The sequence below is a fragment of the Netta rufina genome (assembly GCF_964035555.1).
Source record: "Netta rufina genome assembly, chromosome: 13".
In the NCBI taxonomy this organism is placed as follows: Eukaryota; Metazoa; Chordata; class Aves; order Anseriformes; family Anatidae; genus Netta; species Netta rufina.
Genome location: NC_140136.1, coordinates 12,477,092 through 12,498,230, shown reverse-complemented (window position 1 = coordinate 12,498,230; position 21,139 = coordinate 12,477,092). Strand labels below are relative to the sequence as shown.

Below are 21,139 nucleotides of genomic sequence, written 5' to 3'. Positions count from 1 at the left end.
GGGCTGGCGGGGCAGGGAGGAAGGGACAGAGTGATGGGGAGGAGTTGGGGACAGGGCAGAGGGAGGTGTGAGGATGGGGAGGTGATGTGGGGCAGGGGCAGGTGACATAGGACAGGGGGAGGTGGCATTGACCAAGGGTGGGTAACAGAGGGCAGGTGCGATGACAAGGGTAGGTGGCATAGGCAGGGGTAAGTGACAGGGCAGGGCTAGGTGACATGGGGCAGGTGACATGGGACAGGGGTAGATGATACGAGGCAGGGCAGGTGGCACAGGACAAGGAGAGGTGACACAAGACAGGGGCAGGTGGCATAGGGCAGGGGCAGGTGATACAGGATGGGGGCAGGTGGCACAGGACGGGGACAAGTGACACAGGACAGGGGCAGGAGGCACAGGACAAGGACAAGTGACACGGGGCAGGTGGCACAGGACAAGGGTAGATGGTATTGGGCAGGGGCAGGTAACATAGGACAGGGGCAGGTGACATGGGGCAGGGGCAGGTGATGCAGGATGGGGACAAGTGACATAGGACAGGGGCAGGTGGCACAGGACAAGGGCAGGTGGCACAGGATGGGGACAAGTGACCTAGAACAAGGACAGGAGGCACACCACAAGGCCAGGCGACCCAGGACAGGGGCAGGTGATGCAGCACGGGCAGAAGCGGCTCAGGACAGGGCGCGGAGCACAAAACCCCCTCGGGCCGAGCCCAGCCCCGTGTCCCCCCATCTCCCCCACCCCCGCTCGCCCCCGCCCCGTGCCCCGGCTCCCCCTGGCGGCGGCTGGGGGCCGGTCCCGGTATAAAAGGGGGAGGCGGCGGCGGCGGCGGCAGCGGCGGAGCATGGCCGGCAGGGAGGCGGCGGCGGCCCCGGTCCCGGCCCCGGTCCCGCACGGGGGGGCGGCCCCGCAACGCGCCCCGCACCTGCACCTGGCCGAGCTGAGCGCGTCCCAGTTCCTCGACGTCTGGAGGCACTTCGACACCGACGGTCAGGGAGGGGGGATAAAGGGTGGGGGGGGTCCCTGGGATGGGATGGGGTGGGATGGGATGCTCCGTGTCCTGATGATGATGATGCTAGGGAGGAGAAGGGGAATGCGAGAAAGAGGGGGAAAAAAGAATCAAAAGAATCAGTGCGATGAGTTGCGAGGAAAAAAAAAAAAAAAAAAGGAAAAAAAAAGGGAAAATAAATTGGGAAAAAAGGGGAAAAAAGGCAAAACAAAAAAAAAGAGGGGGGAAGGCAAAGCAACTTGGTAAAAAATGGTAAAACAAATTGGCAAAAAAAAAAAAAGAAGAAAAGGTAAAGTAAATTGGGAAGAAAAGGGGGGGGGAAGGCAAACAAATTGGCAAAAAAAAAGGGGGGGGGGGAAGGCAAACAAATTGGCAAAAAAAAAGGGGGGGGGGAGGCAAAGCAACTTGGCCAAAAAAAAGGGAAAAAAGGCAAAGCAACTTGGCAAAAAATGGTAAAGCAAAATGGCAAAAAAAAAAGGGGGGAGAAAAGGCAAAGCAACTTGGCAAAAAAATGGTAAAGCAAATTGGCAAAAAAAATAAAAAGGAAAAAAGGTAAAGCAAATTGGGAAGATTAAGGGTAAAAAGGTAAAGCAATTTGGAAAAAAAAAAAAAAGGCAAGAAAAAGGTAAAGCAGGCTGGCAAAAAAAAAAACAAAAGAGAGAGAGAAAAGGTCAAAAAATGACAAAAAACGGCAAAGCAAATTAGGAATAAGTAAATAAATGAAACAAATTCAAAAAAAAATAGAGGGTAAAAGGCAAAACAAATTGGGGAAAAATAAAAGTAAAACAAACTGGCAAAAAAAAAAGGAGAGGGAGAAAGGGTAAGACAAATTGGGGGGGAAAAAAAGGTAAAATTGGCAAAATAAATTGGGAAAAAATGGGAAAAGGGCAAAGCAAATTGGCAAAAAAAAAAAAAGGAAAAAGGGCAAAAAAAAAAGAGCAAAATAAGTTGGAACAAAAAAGGGGGAAAAGGGCAAAACAAACTGACAAAAAAGGGTAAAACAAACTGGCAAGAAAGGGCAAAACGAATTGGCAAAAAGGGGCAAAAAAGAAAAAAGGCAAAACAAACTGGCAAGAAAAAGGTGTATCAGGCTGGCAAAAAAAAAGGCAAATCGAATTGGGGAAAAAAAATGGTGGAAAAAAAGGAGGGGGGACACAAAAAGTGTAGAGAAGAAGCAAAAATAATGCCGAAAATAATAAGAAAAAGGGCGAGCAGCTCCGGGTGCCCCGCGGTTCATTCCAGCTGCTGCAGCTGCCCCCTCCCGGGGCTCCCGGTGCCGGCCCCACTCCACGGGACCCAGGGGTGCCCGGTGGCGGTGGCACGGGGACGTGGGCACCCAAGGGTGGGCGTCCCCGTGGGGAGGACGAAACCAGCCGGGGGGCAGCGGGAGAGACGCAGCGAGGGGCTGGTGCCCATCCCCGGTGAAGCTCCAGGGCGAGGAGGTCCCTGCTGGGAAGGGGACGCCGCGGCCGTGACCTTGGCTGGGTGACGGAGCCCAGTAGAGGGTGACGGAGGCAGAAGGAGCCCAAAATCCCCCGCCGGGCTGGTGCCCACCCCCTCGTCCCGGTGGGACCCCTGCAGGAGCCATGGTGGAGCCGCTCCATGGGGTCCCCCGGCACCGATGGTCCGAGCCCTGAGCAGCCCCCGAGGCTGAAACGGGGAAGGATTGGGGGATTTTGGGGGGGAACACGCTATGGATGCTCACCCAGCCCTCGGCCACCTCTGTCCCACCCCGGGGCTGCGCCATTTCCCAAAAGCTGGAGGATGCTCAAGCAGGACCAAGAGGTTTAATTAAACATCCACCGGGGATATCCCTGCCCTGGAAAACACCCGAGGGGTTTAGCTCCCTTTTTTTTTTTTTTCCTAATTTCCTCCCCAGGAAATGGCTACATCGAAGGGAAAGAGCTGGAAAACTTCTTCCAGGAGCTGGAAAGCGCTCGGAAAGGGGCCGGGGTGGTAAGGGGCTCTCCTGGCTTTGTTTCCTCCTTCCCCGCATCCCTCCTGCCCCAGATTTTGGGCTGCTGGCAGCTGCACCTCGCTGGGGCACGGCGTGGTCCCGCGGGTGGGGACCCCCCCCGGGTCACCGCCAGGTCGGTGGCAGCGTGCCGTGAAGAAAAACCCTAATTAATAACATCAGGGGGAGCTGCAGGGCTTCCTGAATGCACGGGGGGGAAACTGAGGCACGGGTCTGCATGGGAAGCTGAGTCTGGGTGTGTCGGGACGCTGGTGGCCCTGTCACTTGTGCCATTTGATGTCACCCTGGCTGGGCTGCGTGTCCTGGAGGGATGGGATAGGATGGGATGGGATGGGATGGGAAGAACAGCTCGGGGTTGTGACAGCGAGGCAGGGAAAATGCTCCTGACCCGTCTCGCTGCCGGCAGGACTCCCGGAAGGACAAGCTGGGCGACAAGATGAAGGAGTTCATGCACAAATACGACAAAAACGCGGACGGCAAAATCGAGATGGCCGAGGTGAGCGAGGCAGGAGGAGGAGGAGGAGGAGGACGGGGCTGCGGGACCAGCAGTGCAGCCGGGCTCGGCAAAGCTGGGTCAGGGCTGCGAGCAGGGCACCCTGAGCTCCTGGAGCCCCCCTGACACCCACGGTCCCCACAGCTGGCCCAGATCCTGCCGACGGAGGAGAATTTCCTGCTGTGTTTCCGCCAGCACGTGGGCTCCAGCGCAGAGTTCATGGAGGTGAGCGGGGCAGGATGCATGGGGACCTTCCCCGGCGCTGCAGTGCTCAGATCCTCTGCCAGAATAAGTGGCACTGCCACCCAAATCCACCCGGATTCGGGGCACTTTGGGGCAGCCCAGCACCTCGCACTGGTACTCGGCGCTGCGGGGAGAGGAGATCTTCAGGAGCAGCCCCAAACCTCTGCTTTTTGGGGTAAAACCGGCCCCAGAAAGCAGCCTGGTGGATAAATCATCCCCGAGCAATTTTGGGGGGAAAATTGACCCCAGCATCGACACCTGAAAGCAGAGCAGAGAGCTCCGTTTAATTGGGGGAGGTAATTAAATATTAATTACCTGCTCGGCGAGCCGCAGCAAGGACAAGGGTGCCTCAACCCCGGCGCAAAGCCACAGCTCAAGAAGCCGCCTGCCCCGTGGGTGACCCAGCAGGCGGGGTGGTCGCTGGTGGGATCGGGGTCCCCATCCCCGCGGGGGTGTCCCTTGGGGTAAGGATCCGTGCGGGGCCACCCGCCGGGGCTCACGGCGGCTCCTTCCCAGGCGTGGAGACGGTACGACACGGACCGCAGCGGCTACATCGAGGCCAACGAGCTCAAGGTGGGCTGCGAGCGGGGCGGGCGGGCGCGGGGACGTCCCCGTTGTCACTGGGGGGTGACAACCAGCGGGATGGCGTGGCCCCTACCCCCACAGGGCTTCTTGTCTGACCTGCTGAAGAAGGCAAACCGGCCATACGACGAGCCCAAGCTGCAGGAGTACACGCAGACCATCGTAGGTGGCAGCTGGAGCTGGGGGGGACACCCCCAGCCCAGCCCTACAGGGGGTGGGGGGGAGCCCGGAGCCATCGCTGCCCTCCCGGTGGGGCGCTGGGGCAGCAGGGGGTGACCGGGGGCCGCTTGTGTCCTGCAGCTGCGGATGTTCGACATGAACGGGGACGGGAAGCTGGGGCTCTCCGAGATGTCCCGGTAAGGCCGCGGGGCGGTGGGGAGGGACACGAAGCCCCAAAGATGCCCGTGGGGAGGTGGCTCTGGCTCTCCTCCACCCCACGGCGTCCTCCTGAGAAGGAGAAGGGTCAGGGCGGGACTGTGAGGACCCACCTGGCCTCGCTGGTTGTGGTTTTTAAGGAAGAAAGCCCCAAATCTGCGTTCTGGAAGGGTGATGTCGGGTGCCAGGTGCCCCCTGCGCCACCATCCCACACCTGGCTGCGCTCCCGCCCCTCTGAGCCCCCACCCCGTCCATGCCCTGCGGTGGCTCGGGGATGGATTCAGCCCAAAACTGACCCTGGAAAACAAAAGAAGGGGGGAAAAATAGTGATTTTGGCCAAATTGGGCTCCCTGCTCACTGAAGGGATTGGGCGGGCTGTGAGCGGGGGCTCTGCACCCACCGCCACCACTTCGGCCACCGCGGTGGTGCCTGCTCCGCCGCGGTGTTTTGGGGAAGCCTGGCTCACAATTTTCCACCCACCCCTTGCTTTTCAGGCTTCTGCCAGTGCAAGAGAACTTCCTTCTTAAGTTTCAGGTAAAAAAAATAATAATAATAAATATATATATATATATATGTTTATATATAATTCTGACCCTATGTTTGCGATGTGCCTCTGTGCTCCCCTTCATGCCTCCGTGTCTCTCGCTGCCCAGGGGATGAAGCTCTCCTCGGAGGAATTCAACGCTATCTTCGCGTTTTATGACAAGGTAAGGAGATGGGGATGTGGGGACGAAGTGGGGGACATGGGGACAAAGAGTGGGATGTGGGGACGGAGCAGCTCAGCACCGCGCTGTTCCCACCCCACAGGGCTTGGGGGACGCTTTGGGGAGATTCTGGTGGAGGTGGCGGCCCTGGGGGGGGTCTCCTCGGGGAGATGTCCCGATTCCTCCACGGGGTGGGAGATTTGGGGCCGCGGCATGGTCCTGGGCTGGTGTCCTGCTCACGTCCCCCTGCCAGGACGGGAGCGGCTTCATCGACGAGCACGAGCTGGACGCGCTGCTGAAGGACCTCTACGAGAAGAACAAGAAGGTAAACGGGGACCGGCAGGGGGGGACGGAGCCCTGGGGGACGAACACCTCCCTCGGGGGGGGGTCCCTCATGCCTGGGGGGACCCCGCGTGTCCCCATCCCCACGGATCCTACCCCGGGAGGGCAGGAGGTGACAGCAGCTCCTCGACGGAGGGAACGGGGGGGCCCCAGCACCCAAGGGTGCGCGCCGAGCCCCTCTCCCCCCGCAGGAGATGAGCATCCAGCAGCTCACCAACTACCGCCGCAGCATCATGAACCTGTCGGACGGCGGCCGGCTGTACCGCAAGGAGCTGGAGATCGTGCTCTGCAGCGAGCCCCCCGTCTAGGCTCCCTCCTCCTCCTCCTCCTCCCCGTGCCCCGGCTTCGTTTCCCCCGTTAAAATCAGGCATAAACATCTATTATTTATTTTTTAATTTATTTCGGTTTTCATCCCGTCCACCCGGTTGCTTTTCGGTTGTTTTGTTTATTTCTCGGAGGGGGGGATGATTTTGGGTTCCGGTCTCTTCTCGAGTTGATTTTATTTATTTATTTATATTTATTTTTTTTTCTCGGTTACCAAAGACGAGCTCGCAAACAAAGCTGGGAGGGGGCCGCGGCACCACGGGGGCTCAGCTGGGCCGCCTCGCCAGGGCAAAAACAATAGGTTTAGAGCAAAAAAAATAATAAAAAAAATGGGAAAAAAAAAACTGATCGCAAAATTCATTCATGGCTGGATTTTTTTCTTCTTTTTTTTCCCTAAAATGCTTTTTTTTTTTTTTTTTTTTTGTGGGAAATGGGGTGGCAGGACCAGGTTTCAGCCCCATGGGGCTGTGGATGTAGGGGACGCCAAGGGGGTCCGGGCTTGGTGGGCAGGGGGCAGCCAGTATGGCCCAGTACGGCCCAGTATGGTGCAGTGCAGTCCTGTATGGCCCTGGGGAGCCCAGTATGGCCCAGTATATCCCCAGTGGTTCACTGGGGGACTGCACAGCCCCATATGTCCCTGTATGGCCTGCTATGGTGCAGGGCGGTCATATATAGCCCAGTATGGTGCAGCACAAACCAGTAAGGCCCGGTATAAGGCAAGTATTGCCCAGTATGGCGCCCTGCGGTCCTGTACCTGTATGTCCCAGTATGACATAAATGCAGCCCAGTGCAGTCCTGTATGGCCCGGTACAGGCTGTATGGGGCAGTACAGACCCCCGTAACCCAGCACAGCCCAGTATGGCCCAGTGCAGTCCTGTACAGCCCAGTGTGTCCCACTGCTGCCCTCTGCAGCCCCGTGCGGTGTGGTGCAGCCCTGTAGGGCCCAGTATAACATAACTACAGCCCAGTATGGCCCAGTGCAGCCCAGTATGGTGCAGTGCAGTCTTGTACAGCCCAGTATAAACCAGTACAGTCCTTTACAGCCCAGAATATCCCAGTACAGCTCAGTACGGTGCAGTACAGCCCAGTATAGCATAAGTATAGCCCAGTGTAGTGTAGTGCAGCCCAGTATAGCCCAGTACCAACCAGTACAGTGCAGTGCAGTCCTGTACAGCCCAGTGCAGCCCAGTAGGTTGGAGCACAGCCCAGTATAGTCCAGTGCAGCCCAGTACAGCCCAGCAGGGTGCAGCACATCCCAGTATAGCCCAGTGCAGGCCAATGTGGTGCAGCACAGCCCCGTACAGCCCAGTATGGTGAATCACAGCCCAGTACAGCCCAGCAGGGTGCAGCACAGCCCAGTATGACCCAGTACAGCCCAGCAGGGTGCAGCACCGCCCAGTGCAGCCCAGCCCAGTACAGCCCAGCAGGGTGCAGCGCATCCCAGTATAGCCCAGTGCAGGCCAACGTGGTGCAGCACAGCCCAGTCTAGGCCAGTACAGCCCAGTATAACCCAGTACAGCCCAGCAGGGTGCAGCACAACCCAGTATAACCCAGTACACCCCAGTACAGCCCAGCAGGGTGCAGCACTGTCCAGTACAGCCCAGCAGGGTGCAGCACCGCCCAGTACCCCCCAGTACACCCCAGTACACCCCAGTGCCTCCCGCCGGGCGCTGCCGCACGGGGCCCTCCAGGCCGCCAGGGGGCGCTGTGGGCGGGGCGGAGCTGCGAGGGGGCGGGGCCACGAAGGGGCGTGGCCTTTCCTGTGAGGCGCCGCGCATGCGCAGTGCGCTGCCGCGGGGAGCTGTATCTGCCGGCCGCCCTCACGCCGCCCGCCGCCATGGCGCTGCTGCAGAGCTGCCGCTTCCTCGCCGCCCCCCGCCTCGCCGCCGCCGCCCGCGCCAGGTGAGGCCCGGAGGCCTCGTGGGGGCGGCACCGGAGCCGTTTCGCCGCCTCCGGGACGCGGCCGCCGCCGTTTGTGGGGAGGGGGCGGCTTCATGGGGGGGGGCGGGGAGGGGGGCTTCGCGGTGAGGAAGAGTGTCCCTCGGCGCGGCCCGTAGGCCGGTGGGTGGGGGGGCGGGAGCGGCGTTGCCATGGAGACAGCGCGCCCATTGGCTGGGCCGGCCGGGCGAGTCGGGGGGCGCGCGCTCTGATTGGCTGCGGCCGGGCCCGGCGGCCCCCGGCTGCCCTTGAGGGGGCGCGTGGAGGGCGAGGGGAGGGGGCGGGGAGGGGGGGGCGGAGGGTACCGGGATATGGGGCGGGGGGGGGCTGAGAGTCGCGTATGGGGCAGGGGGCTGGGGGGGCTGTATGGGGGCGGGGGGGAGCTGCCTGCTGTGGGATGGGGCCCTGTGCACCAGGATATGGGGCGGGGGGCGGTATTGGGGCGGGGGGCGCTGCCCCCCGGGGAATAGGGCTGGGGGCGTGCAGGGGGGCTGGGGAGCTCTGTGCGCCGGGACACGGAGCTGGGGTCTTTATTGGGGTCAGGGGGGTGCTGCCCGCTGTGGGATGGGGCAGGGGGTCGCTGTGCAGTGAGATATGGGGTTGGGGTCACATAATGGGGTGGGGGAGGTCTGGGCACCGGGATGGACAGGGGGTTCCTCTGCACCAGGGCACGGGGCTGGGGGCGTGCAGTGGGGTCCCAAGTACAGCATACACGATGGGGGGGGGGTCCTGTGCACCAAGAAATGGGGCTGGGGGTGTGCAGCAGGGATAGGGGGGCCCAAGGACCCCATGCACCTTGAGATGGGGTCGGGGGCTGCTGCCTGGCACGTGGTGTTCCCGCAGGAGCTGTTCTGCGCCGGGCTCCCCTCTGAAGGCAGCAGAGGGATGGATGTGGGGTCACGGGGTGCAGCCAGACCCACAGAGCATCACCTGGGGACACCGTGGAGGCAGCGCTCAGGGGGCTGAGCCCACCAAGGGCTCCCCATGGCCACACGGGGCTCTCGGGGCTGGCAGGAGTGTCCCGTTGGCGTCCCGCTGTAAATATTTGCCGTAGCTGTGGCATCGCGGGCGCAGAGCCTTTGGCCTCGTGCTCTGCTGGGGCTTGCAGGGCTTTGGCAGAGGCTCTGAAAGCAGCTCCCGGCGTGGGGAATAAAGGAAAGGAACAAAGGAAACCTTCAGTGGAGCCGTGAGTGCCTGCCCAGAGGAAAGTTTGCTGGGAGCCCCAATGCACAGCCCTGGGTTCCGCACACGCTGTTAGCAGGCTCCTTTTTGGGGTTCCTGCTGTGTTTTCTGCCTTTCCTGTCCCCCCATCGCACGTGGAGGAGGGCCTGGCAGAGAGCAGGGAGGCTGCAAGGTAACAGCCCCGCTCCACGCCCCGGCGCTGACTCACTCCTGCCCAAAAGTGGACGGAAAAACTTTTCCTGGCTTGCCCTGAGCAAACCTCCGGCAGAGAAACCGCAGCTTGAGCTGCTTTTCACTTAGGGCTCGGCACCAAAACGCCTCTCCGGCCCCGCGGCGTGGGCAGGGAGGTTGGGCAGTTTATAACTCTGACCTTTATCTGAGAGCAGCGCTCTTGGGATCGCCTGAAATAAACTAGAATGCGGCGCAGGGACGGCGCGTGGTGGTAACGAGGGGTGTGGTAGGGCCTGAGGGCTTAGGTCCCTGGTCCCGAGCACCTCGGGCAGGCTTCAGCTGATCCCTGCTGGGTGTGTTTGGACATCCCCTGGCGGGCTGTTTCCTCCTGCCAGCTCCCTGGGAGCAGCAGAGGAGCCTTTCTGCTGCCTTCACCCCGAAGCCCTCAGGCTGAGAACGAGAAAATCGGCCCTAAAGAGGCCCTAAAGCAGCCCTAAGCTGATGGAAAGGCTCAGAACAAAAGTGCTTAACTCGGGAGCCCTGGGGCTTAGGGAAATGCCCTCGGGATCAGTGCTGGCTGCAACAGCTGTGACCTGCTGAGGTGTGCAGGACCTGAACGCCTCCAACACCGGGAGCCTCTGGGTGGGCAGCCCTCGGGGCCAAAATAAGCACAGGCCAGGTAAACCACGCAGGGATGTGCTGTGTCCCGCTAGGGGTGCGTCCTGGCACCACTGAGTCATCCTGCAAGGCTGATCCTGTGCTCAACGAGTCCTAATTACCCCTCCGTGGGTTTGGAGAGGCTAAAAACTTCCGTTTTTAAACCAGATGAGGGGACTTGTGAGTTGTGCTTGCTGTTTTCAGCAGCCTGAGCGGGCCGGGGGGAGGCTGGGCCCAAGGAGATGCTTTTTATAGCCTGGCCTTGGCGTCCCGAGGAGCTCGCTGCCTTCAGGACGCCCGGCAGCGGGAGCTGACGCAGGGAGGGCTCGTGCTTGGCTGCGAGGAGCTCATCGCAGTGAGGAGAAAGCGTCCTGCCTGATTGCCAGAACAGCCCCGTGTGAGAGCCAGGCGGGGTTTGTAGGGCCGGGAGGGGAAATAGCTGCTAGGAAGCCAGCGCTGTGGGAGCAGCAGGTTGGCTTCATGCACGAGAGCCTCTCTGGGATCTCAGAAGAAGCTCACTGAGGTGCTCCATGCGAATACATCGCTCTTGCTGCTCTGCTTGGGCCCCCAAAAATGTCCCTGCCGTGCTTGGAGGTGACACAGGGGGGTTGTGCCCCATCCTCCTAACCCTGAGCTGCTCCTTCCCTTCCAGCTCATGGTGGTCCCACGTGGAGATGGGTCCCCCCGACCCTATCCTGGGGGTGACCGAAGCGTTCAAGCGCGACACCAACTCCAAGAAGATGAACCTGGGCGTGGGGGCGTACCGGGACGACAACGGGAAGCCCTACGTGCTGAGCTGCGTCCGCAAGGTGAGCCGGGAGCTGCAGGCGCTGTGCAGGGAGCTCTGCGGGCAGTGCCAACGCTTCTGGGGCACGGGGTGGTTGCGTGGCCAGGGGTAAAACCAGGAATATTCGTCCTGGCCCCTTCCAGGGCTGTCTAATTTATTGCTGACGTCCAGGAGCCCCCCAGCACAGCGCAGCTCAAGGTGTTCCTTCAGCAAACCGATGTTCTCTGGGCTGAGGAAAGAGCTGACGCTGTCCCCTCGCCGGATTAGCCTTAGAAATTGTGCTGAGCCTTTGTCCCAGCTTCTCCATAAGCCAGCCTAAAACGCCAGCCTGGGAGCTGGATGCGGACGCTGCCCTTGAGGGGATTATGGAGCCTTCGGGGGCTCTGCGGGTAGAAATAGGCCGCTGGTGTGGGATTTGAAGCCATCCCTTGCCCACACTGCAGCTGGGTCATGCCCAGGGAGCCCAAGTGGTGTCAGGAGGAGCTTCTGGTGCTGTGTGAACGCTGCCAGCGTCCGTCCCGCTACTCTGAGAGCACAAACAGGGTTCCCAGATCACTCCAGTTGTCCACGTGGCCGTATTTTTCTCTGACGCTGTGTCAAACAAAAACTTGGACTGGTTCTGGTGCCAGCGCTGCCGGAGGGGAGCAGAGATCAGCAAGGCTGGAGGCAGCCACCAACAAAGGCTGGCTGGCAGTCAGGCTGCTTTCAAAATTGGCTGGGTTTCCTGGATTTCTTTATTTATTTTTGAATCTTATCTAGTTCAGTAACCTTCCCAGCATGACAAGGCACCACGAAGGGCTTGCTGCCCTACCTGGTTTGGGGTGTCTCTGTGTGTAGAGAGTCTGTGCTCCTCCATAACAGCCAAGCCTCCCCATCCTGCGGGACAGTTCCAGTGTGGGCAAAGAAATGTGTGTCCTTGTGCAGCAGCGCTAGCTCGTGCGGGGCTGGAAGTGGTGCCCTCCTCTGAGGGATCTGGTGGCTGCCAGGGGACCGTGTCCCATGGTAAAAGCAGGGTGTCACCAGAAATGTGCTGCTCCTCTGGCTCGGATGGGCCCTAGGGGAGGGGAAGCTCCTGTCGGCCTTTGCTGCTTCTGAGCGAGCAAATGTGAAGAGAAGCGACCGTGAGCTGCCCTCCGTCCTCTCCGTGGTGATGCTTTCCGTGCTGACCGTGCGTCCTCCTTTCCAGGCAGAGGCCATGATAGCCTCTAAGAAGATGGACAAGGAGTACCTGCCTATCGGGGGGCTGGCCGATTTCACCCGGGCATCGGCAGAGCTGGCGCTGGGCGAAAACAGCGAGGCTTTCAAGAGCGGCCGGGTAAGGAGCGGGCTGGGGAGCAGGGGGTGGGCAGCACGTGGGCACCAAGCAGGGCTGGCGTGGCTGCTGGTGCCTCGGAGCTGCTGGCTGGTTAGCCCCAGGCTCCTCAGTCTGCTCAGACTCCTGTTCGTGTTCCTCTCCTCGCAGTATGTCACCGTGCAGGGTATTTCTGGGACTGGATCTCTGCGAATTGGAGCCAATTTTTTGGTGAGTCCCTGGCCGGCCTGGGAAGGAAGAGACATCCTTTTGGCGGGAGCTGGATCCAGGCTGTTGAACGCTCTCTCTTTCTCTTGCTCAGCAACGGTTCTTCAAGTCCAGCCGCGACGTGTACCTACCCAAACCCTCCTGGGGCAATCACACACCCATCTTCCGCGATGCGGGCTTGCAGCTCCAGGCTTACCGCTACTACGACCCCAAAACCTGCAGCCTCGACTTCGCTGGGGCCATGGACGACATTTCTGTGAGTTGCCTTTCACAGCTGGAAGCAGGGAGGTGAGGTGGGGAATGGGTGAGGTGCTGAGTGGAGGCTGGGAGCCCTGCAGGGCACATCCAGGGCAAGCCTCATCTCTCCACCTGAGGAGAGTGCCCGGATGTTGCCAATCCCTCATTATCTGTTCCATCATCCTTAGAAAATTCCGGAAAAGAGCATCATCCTCTTGCACGCCTGTGCTCACAACCCCACCGGAGTGGATCCCCGGCAGGAGCAGTGGAAGGAGATGGCAGCCATGGTGAAGGTGAGCAGTGAGGTGTCCCGGGAACGCTGCGCACTTCTTGGGAAAACCACAACTCTGGGTTCCCTCTTTCACGTGCCTGGGGTCTCCTCGCAAGCACCAGCCGGCCGCTCGGTGACACTGTCACTTCTCTGGCAGAAACGGAACCTCCTGGTGTACTTCGACATGGCCTACCAGGGCTTTGCCAGCGGGGACATCAACCGAGACGCCTGGGCCGTGCGGCATTTCATCGAGCAGGGCATCAACATCGTGCTGTCGCAGTCCTACGCCAAGAACATGGGGCTGTACGGTGAGTTGGGTGGGTGGTGCGGGGACGATTCCAGGCTGGATTAGCAGCCAGTGACTTTCTAGAGATGCCTGGCGTTCTCCCAGTGCCAGCTGCTGTCCTGTGGTACTGAACAGGGCGCAGGAGGGAGCTGAGGAACCCCGTTAGAAAGCAGGGCTGTGCTAAATCAGCGTGGTGTTCAGAGGAGTCCTGCCCCAGCCCTGGATATCCACAGGCTGGGACCTGACCGGGCTGTCTCCGTTTCAGGAGAGCGCGCGGGAGCCTTCACGGTGATCTGCAGCGACGCAGAGGAAGCCAAGAGGGTGGAGTCACAGCTGAAGATCCTCATCCGTCCCATGTACTCCAACCCACCCCTGAACGGAGCCCGCATCGCCTCCATCATCCTCAACACCCCCGAGCTGCGGAAGGAGTGGTAAGAGGGAGCTGCTAGTGCCCATGAGGCGAGGCGTGGAGCCGAGCTTGCTGCCTGCCCTGCTGATAGCTGCAGGGTTACAGTCAGCACCACCAGCTGCTGCTGCCCTCTGGGGAAATCCCTGCTCACACACGCGGGTTTCCCTTGCGTTACTGAGGCAGAAAACCCTCTAGAGGAGGCGACAGAGCTTCCCTAGGATTGAAGTCTGCAGAGCTGCTTGTCTCGGGAGCACAAAAGACTGATTTAACTCATTGTAGCCACTTGAGTAGCTACAAGTCTAGCGTTGAGCCTCACGTGGGGGAAGTGGAAGCTTAAATCCCCTGGGAATAAAGGCTCAGGAATGTAACCCTCGTGCCCCAAGCCTCCTGGCATCAGCCTGCGCTGCTCCTGCAGGGTGCTGGGTCCCTGGTGGCAGCTGGCCCTGCAGGACAAAGGCTGGCTGTGTCGGGGCCTCGCTGGGGCTGCACTGCTTTGGCCAGATCCAGGACCTGGCAGAGATGTCTCCTCGCTGCACGGCCGTGGAGCTGGCGCTGTCTGCGTTGTGGGAGACCCCTGCACACCCCAGGTGTTATTTGATGTGTATTTGTGTTTGGGTAGTGCTGCCGTGAGGCCTCCAGTTCTGCCATGGCTTTCAGCAGTGAGAGATGCTGAGACTCTTCTGTAGTGTCCAACAGTTAACGGAATAAATAACATTTTTTTTTTTCACTTTTGGATGCTGGGAGAAAGAAGCAACTGCCCAGCCGGGGCAACAGGTCCATGCTCTGTGGGGTTTGCTTTGCTTCGGGTTGCACACCCTGTGTTTTTGGGGTGCAAGGTGGAGAGGGTTGCTTCCCAGGTAGCTGGGGATAGGGAGTGGCACTGGAGCATCACAGCTCTGCTCTGAGCAGGTTTTGGGTTGAATTCTCAGGCTGGTGGAGGTGAAGGGCATGGCTGACCGGATCATCGGCATGAGGACTCAGCTGGTGTCCAACCTCAAGAAAGAGGGATCCTCGCACAACTGGCAGCACATCACCGACCAGATCGGCATGTTCTGCTTCACGGGGCTGAAGCCCGAGCAGGTAAACGCAATTCCCCTGGTATCAAGGTGTTCTTTGCAGTTCTTGTCAGAAAGATGTGGGCTGTGGGTGCCAGATAAGCCTCCAGGGACAGGTTTTTCTTGATAAGAACATCTTCCAGAGTAGAGGTCGTGCTGAATTTTCGACTCTGCTCTTTCATCCCAGGTGGAGCGGCTGATCAAGGAGTTCTCCATCTACATGACAAAGGACGGCCGAATCTCCATGGCGGGCGTTACGTCGGGCAACGTGGGTTACCTGGCTCATGCCATCCACCAGGTCACCAAGTAAAGACAGAGCGTGCTCTGGAGCTGTCGGCCTTCCCCGCTGCTGGAAGAAGGGGAAGGAAAGGAAGCAAGCAGAAACCTTCCAACCACAGCACTTAACGCCGCTGCTGAATGTATCTTGTAGATGAGTTGTTGTAGAAGCCTAGTCAAAATCGCACCACGCTGTGGAGCAGGGACAGCAGTGCTGGCTCCCCCGTGTCACAGCCATCCTCCCCTGCTGCTCGTCCTTTGCCCATCAGCCCCAGCACCCGTCTGCACTGGAGGAAGCAAACAGTTAGCGCTCGGCCATCCTGCCTGCGTAGGCACCGAAGGCATGCCCACGCTCATTTCTCCATGAGAAGGCTTTGTGAGGCTGCTCGCCCGGGCAGCAGCGGTCAGGGAGCGGGGTGGGCTGAGGGGGGGCTGTTTGGGATCACTCCTGTGTCCTCCCGAACCCATCCTGCTGCAGGCTCCCCTCCTTTTCCACCTCAGAGCCAGGCAGCGCTGAAGCTGCCCCCCGACAATGGCCGTAAAGGCTCTGAGGACTTGTAACTACTAAAACGTGCTCCCCTCTGGGCTCTGCTCTTTGCAGCTGGAAATCTGTCAAGTGTAATTCACGGTGGCGTTGGTGCGTGTGGCAGACCCCTGTCACTGCTCTGAACCTCCCTTCCCCTGCTATAAGGTGACAATTCCTTGCCCTTCAATAAGAACCTTCTCTGAAAACTGCTCTCTGTGCTTTTCTGCCTCTCCCCGCTCTGCCCACAGCACCTTGGCTCTGCCTCCAAGCCAGGGTCTGTGTCCCACAGCCACAAACCAGCTGTGTCCACCCTCAGGTGGGGGTCTGGGAGTGGTCATCTCGTCTGCTCCCTTCAGCCCGTGTCTGGTGATGCCAGAAATTGGGATAGAAGGAGCCCGAGCACAGAGCTGGTAGCTCAAAATCTATCCTCTCCTTGTAAAGATGTGAGGACAAAATGCCCTGTGCCTCGCTTAACGCTGAGCTTTTTAATCCTAATAAAGTGATGCAGGGTGGGGTCAAGCTTGGGCCTTCCTCCCATCATGGTACAGATGCTTTCTGTCCCGTCCACACACCCGATGTCCCCTTCCAGGGCTGTGCCAGCAGAGGGAGTCTGACGGGGCTGGTGAAACCCCAATCTGAACAGGGAGGGCAGTGCCCACGTGTTCGTCCCAAATGCAGCAGGGGCTGTGGGACTCCCATGCAGCTAACCCAGCTGCCTACACAGTTGATTATTTTATGAGTTCCCAAAGGGCCCAGCCCCACACTGTGGCCCTGCTCCTGTAGCTGCCACCTTCCTCCATCTCAGTGGGATCCTTGGCCAAGAGCATGGATCATTAAGGTTGGAAAAGCCCCCTCCGAGACCACCTGGTCCAACCACCACTGTCACTCACTGAACCCTGTCCCCAAGCACCACGTCCAACCTCTCCTTGAACACCCCCAGGGATGCTGACTCCACCACCTCCCTTGGCAACCCGTCCCAGTGCCTGACTGCTCTTTCTGAGCAGCAATGTCTCCTCATTTCCAACCTGAACCTCCTCTGGTGCAGCTTGGGGCCATTCCCTCTGCTCCTATCCCTGGGTACCTGTGAGAAGAGGCCGACCCCAGCTCCCCCACACCTTTTAGGTAGCTGTGCAATCACAGCATGGGTTGGGGTTGGGAGAGACCTTGAACCCCATCTAAATCCACCCTGTGCCACGGCAGGGACCCCACCACCAGATCAGATCAGAGCATTGTCCACCCTGGCGTCCAACACCCTTAGGGATGGGGCATCCCCAGCCTCTCCGGCCAGCCTCCAGCTCCTCACCCCCCTCCCAGCGCAAGAATTTCCTCCTCCCGCCTGCTTTCCCAGCCCCTCCTCGCTCCCCCCGCCCCATTCCCGCAGGCTGGGAGGAGGCTGGGTGCAGCCTACAAACCCCGGCAGGCTGCGCGCTGAGCGGGGGCTGCGGGGCTGCGACACCGGCACCGGGGCTGGGCTGAGCCGGGCCGGGAGGGGCCAGGTCCCGGTAGCCCCCGTAGCCCCGTGGCCGGGCGGTGCTGAAGGATGCGAGGCTGCCCCTTGCCGCAGGGGGTGCCCAAAGCTCGCTGAGGCCCCCCGGGCTCGGACTTTAACCCAGCGAGCCGGGAGCCGTGGCCACGGGGCTCCTGGCCGCAGGAACGGGAAGCCCGTGGGGAGGCCCCGGGACCGCCGGCAGAGCTCCGGGCACCGGCCCCGGTCCGGATTTTACAGAGCAGAGGTGAGTTCTCCGCCCGCGCCCTCCGTCCCCGAGCAGCCCTGCTGAAATTTGGGTGCCCGGGTGCTGGGATCCCGAGCCGGGACGTGGGGAGCTCGTTTTCGCTCTGTCCCACTCGGTTGTCAGCCCACGCTGTCCCTCGTTATGGCAGGCTGTAGGTCAGAGGGTTTTGGGGTGGCCCCAGGTCCGGCCGGCCACATTTTTGATCCATGTGCCACCAGAGGACGTGGATCTCCTTCCCTGCCATCTGTCCCACCTCCCTGCTGGCTGCAGTCTTTTAAATCCATCTGGAGGGCTGATCCGGGGGGTGCCCACCCCCCTGCCTGCCCCTCCACGCCACCGAGGTGTGTCTCAGTTTCCCAACAATCCTCAGAAGGTTCCTGTCCCTCCCTGTCCCCTTCCAGGAGCGGCGAAACGCCCGGATCCTGCTCTGCCGTGTGCCGTCCCCGTGCCCGATGGATCCAGCGCTGGCTGGGGACGCTCCTCACGCTGCTCGGCTGAGCCCGGTGGGAGGACAGTAGTGGGACACTAGTGGGACACGAGAGGGACACGAGTGGGACACGAGAGGGACAAATCCTGCCCGAAGATGGCTCAGGCCACCGGGAGCATCAACAGTGACTACAGGGACTGGGAGTGGAGCGCCGACGCCGGCGAACGGGCCAGGCTCCTGCAGAGCCCCAGCGTGGAGACGGTGCCCAAGAGCGGCGAGAGCCAAGGCAGCGGCTTGGGGGCCACGTCCGCGCTGGGCGCAGTCTTCATCGTGGTGAACGCCGCCCTCGGGGCCGGGCTGCTCAATTTCCCCGCTGCCTTCAACACGGCTGGCGGCGTGGCCGCGGGCATCGCGCTGCAGATGGTGAGAGATGGAGGGGACGGCCCCATGTGTGGCCCTGGAGTGGCCCCGTGGGACACGGAGCACCCTGGGGACCTCGGCTTGTTGCTGCCTCACTGTGTGCTCTGGCTCCTTCTTCCCACCGCAGTGCATGCTGATCTTCATCATCGGGGGGCTGGTCATCCTGGCGTACTGCTCACAGGCCAGCAACGAGCGGACGTACCAAGAGGTGGTGTGGGCGGTGTGCGGGAAGGTGCCGGGCGTGCTGTGCGAGGTGGCCATCGCCGTCTACACCTTCGGCACCTGCATCGCTTTCCTCATCATCATCGGAGACCAGGAGGACAAGAGTAAGTGCCCCAAAAAGCGAGCGGCCGAACTCCCTTCCTACGGGAGGGGCGGGAGGCACAACCCCTCTGTCCCCGCAGTCATCGCCGCGCTGGTGACGGAGCCCGAGGAAGCGGGGAGCAGCCGCTGGTACACCGACCGCAAGTTCACCATCAGCATCACTGCCTTCCTCCTCATCCTGCCCCTCTCCATCCCCAAGGAGATCGGCTTCCAGAAGTACGCCAGGTGGGTGAGGGGACGCTCCACCAGGCGTCTGGGTGCAACTTCACGGCTGGAAACACCGCGGCCGCTCCTTTAACGTTCATCTCTCTCCCCAAACCGAAATTTAAACCAAAATTTAAAAGGATGGGGCTGGAGGTGCCGGGAGGAGACCCCGGGATGTCCCCAGGGCTGGGAGGCGGGGCGCTGATGGGCTTTCTGTGCCCCCTCTCACAGCTCTCTGAGCGTGATCGGCACGTGGTACGTCACGGCCGTCATCATCATCAAGTACATCTGGCCTGACAAGGAGCTTGTGCCTGTGGAGATCCCCACCAGGTATGTGCAGATGTGACCCTGACAGCACCGCAGGGCCGGGCAGGGACTTGGGTGCAAGGGCTGGGGACAGATCCTCCCAAGGTCCCTTCCCAGGTCCCTTTTTGCTGCCAAAAGCTTCCAGGTGGCTGCGTCTCCTCATGTTTTGTGGGAGCAGGTGGTGAAAGAGCAGAGAAAAGCCTGTTGGAGGCATCCTGTCCTGGTCTCCCATCACTGCGGCCTGAGCTGAACCCTTGTCAGACATCAGAGCATCCCCGTCTGCCTCCACTGCAAACATCTTGCAGGCTGTTGGGGATGGGGTGGAATCCCAAAAGCTGGGACCGGGGAGACCACAGGGGACAGGAGGACAGGGATGGAGAGAGGGGCTGCTGAGGAGGGGGCAGATGACCAGAGGAACGATCCCCCTGCTCTGACCGGTGCCTTTTTCCCTCCCCAGCCCCTCCAGCTGGATGGCCGTGTTCAACGCCATGCCCACCATCTGCTTCGGCTTCCAGGTAAGGCCACGAGCCAGGCGCTCCCCCTCCTGATCTGGTCTGGGGATATTTCCCTGGACATTCAGCCAAAACCCATGTCCCTGGTGTGATCCAGCCTGGCAGGAGAGCGGTTTTTAGTTGGGCAAAGAGCTGCTTTGTGAGCAGGGTGGGGGAGAGATGGGCCCGTTTAATCCCGTTGCCCCCACTGCCTTCTCCGGTGACAATTCTGGGGGATCGCAGCGCTGGCAGAGCTTTGCCGGGGCTGCGTGTGGTGCACGGGGTCCTGCGCGGCTCCCGCTGCCCCGGCTCAGCCCAGCGCGTGTCCCCGCGCTCTCTTGGTGTCTCCGGCAGTGCCACGTGAGCAGCGTGCCCGTCTTTAACAGCATGAAGCAGCCGGAGGTGAAGACCTGGGGGGCGGTGGTGACAGCGGCCATGGTGATCGCTCTCTTTGTCTATACGGGCACGGGTAAGTGAGGGGGACCACGGGGTGGCTTCTGTGGCTGTGGCGAGCTCCTGGAGGACACAGATCCTCTGGGCAGCAGAGGTACAGGGAGGGGATTAAACCACGGGACTCCTTCTATGTCCCCCGCTGACTGCGCCCTTCGGCAGGCGTCTGCGGCTTCCTGACGTTTGGGGCCAGCGTGGACCAGGACGTGCTGCTCTCCTACCCTTCCAACGACATCCCCGTCGCCCTCGCCCGGGCTTTCATCATCCTGTGCGTGCTGACCTCCTACCCCATCCTGCATTTCTGCGGCCGGTGAGTGGAGGGCGGCGGTGGAGGGGCAGGAGGAGCCCTGCTGGAAGCCTCCTTCCCCGGCTCCGTGCCCGCAGGGCCGTTCTGGAGGGCCTCTGGCTGCGCTACACCGGGGTGACGGTGGAGGAGGACGTGGTTCGGGAGCGGAGGAGGCGCCTGCTGCAGACCGTCAGTTGGTTCCTGCTGACGCTTCTCCTGGCTCTCTTCATCCCTGACATCGGCAAAGTCATCTCCGTCATCGGGGGCTTGGCCGCCTGCTTCATCTTCGTCTTCCCAGGTACCGCGTCCTGGGGTGGTCTCTTGGCCTCATATCTCAGAGAGGGAGGGGACGGGACGGGGACACGGGAGCAAGGGGGCCTTTAGAGGAGCAGGACCACTGGTTTGACTGGTCTCTGCTCCGTGACTGGGAGTGTAGGAGAGGCAGGGGGCTAGGTGAGGACTGGGGGGTGGAAAATTTGTATCCCGTCAGCCAGCAACGTGCTCTGCCCCTCTCCCGTGGCACATCTCCTATGGGCTGGAAGATGCCAAGGAGAAATAGGAGAGGATTTGTCCCTCCTGCCCTCAGCAGGGCAGCCTCAGTGGCAGCTCAGCTCCCTGGCCTGCAGGGCGTCTGTTCAGTCCTCAGCTGGGTTTAATTTGCTGCTTCTTCCTCTCAGGGCTCTGCCTGATTCAAGCCAAACTCTCCGAGATCCAAGAAACCAGGGCGCTCAGGTAACGTGCTTCCCTCTCCCCCTGCGCATTTTGTAGAGAAGGTCCCACCTACAACGCGCTCTGTCCTTGTGCGTCCACAGCTGGTGGGCCCAGGTCAGCTACGGGGTGTTCATGGTCACCCTGGGAGCCTTCATCTTCGGCCAGACCACCGCCAATGCCATCTTTGTGGATCTCACAGCCTGACGCCTTCTCCGGGCTGCCTGCCACGGGGAAGCACGTTTCCTGCTCCAGGACCAAGGGGGAGCGGGAAGGAAACGTTTGGGTATATTGGGAGCAGCCACGAGGAACGCTGAAATCCGGGGTTTTGCTGAAAGAGCCCTGCAGGGCCTCGTATCTCACTGTCTGCACGCACCAGGCAGTCAGGCTCGCCGCCTCGGCCCTGACTCTCTGGTGAAGCCAGAGCATCACTACCAG

At 60.7% G+C, this 21,139-nt stretch overlaps 3 protein-coding genes across 3 annotated transcripts; all 3 read left to right on the top strand.

Annotated features, from left to right (window-relative positions):
* Positions 1-835: 835 nt before the first annotated feature.
* CALB2 (calbindin 2) lies at positions 836-6,022 on the top strand (the record flags this gene model as incomplete). Its single annotated transcript, XM_084294835.1, has 11 exons — positions 836-980; positions 2,880-2,956; positions 3,382-3,471; positions 3,613-3,693; positions 4,228-4,284; positions 4,378-4,455; positions 4,594-4,649; positions 5,163-5,202; positions 5,322-5,375; positions 5,626-5,697; positions 5,906-6,022. 11 exons carry the CDS (start codon positions 836-838, stop codon positions 6,020-6,022), a joined length of 867 nt encoding a protein of 288 aa, XP_084150961.1.
* Positions 6,023-7,806: 1,784 nt separating this feature from the next.
* GOT2 (glutamic-oxaloacetic transaminase 2) lies at positions 7,807-15,561 on the top strand. The gene is made up of 10 exons (XM_084294984.1): positions 7,807-7,940; positions 10,639-10,795; positions 11,960-12,088; positions 12,236-12,295; positions 12,387-12,548; positions 12,718-12,822; positions 12,958-13,108; positions 13,352-13,517; positions 14,425-14,575; positions 14,738-15,561. The coding sequence occupies exons 1-10, from the start codon at positions 7,876-7,878 to the stop codon at positions 14,858-14,860; spliced, it is 1,269 nt and encodes a 422-aa protein (XP_084151110.1). The 5' UTR covers positions 7,807-7,875; the 3' UTR covers positions 14,861-15,561.
* Positions 15,562-16,801: 1,240 nt separating this feature from the next.
* On the top strand, positions 16,802-21,038 carry SLC38A7 (solute carrier family 38 member 7). The gene is made up of 11 exons (XM_084294416.1): positions 16,802-17,085; positions 17,487-17,935; positions 18,060-18,258; positions 18,337-18,481; positions 18,692-18,790; positions 19,224-19,281; positions 19,612-19,726; positions 19,870-20,017; positions 20,092-20,291; positions 20,671-20,725; positions 20,806-21,038. The coding sequence occupies exons 2-11, from the start codon at positions 17,669-17,671 to the stop codon at positions 20,906-20,908; spliced, it is 1,389 nt and encodes a 462-aa protein (XP_084150542.1). The 5' UTR covers positions 16,802-17,085; positions 17,487-17,668; the 3' UTR covers positions 20,909-21,038.
* Positions 21,039-21,139: the final 101 nt, after the last annotated feature.

Bases quoted from the DNA above. Each gene is read 5' to 3' on its own strand.
- GOT2 (XM_084294984.1), top strand. From the start codon at position 7,876: ATGGCGCTGCTGCAGAGCTGCCGCTTCCTCGCCGCCCCCCGCCTCGCC. The intron at 10,796-11,959 runs GTGAGCCGGGAG...CCTCCTTTCCAG, and splicing joins TGCTGAGCTGCGTCCGCAAG to GCAGAGGCCATGATAGCCTC. The intron at 12,823-12,957 runs GTGAGCAGTGAG...CTTCTCTGGCAG, and splicing joins AGATGGCAGCCATGGTGAAG to AAACGGAACCTCCTGGTGTA.
- SLC38A7 (XM_084294416.1), top strand. From the start codon at position 17,669: ATGGCTCAGGCCACCGGGAGCATCAACAGTGACTACAGGGACTGGGAG. The intron at 18,259-18,336 runs GTAAGTGCCCCA...CTGTCCCCGCAG, and splicing joins CGGAGACCAGGAGGACAAGA to TCATCGCCGCGCTGGTGACG. The intron at 20,292-20,670 runs GTACCGCGTCCT...TCTTCCTCTCAG, and splicing joins CTTCATCTTCGTCTTCCCAG to GGCTCTGCCTGATTCAAGCC.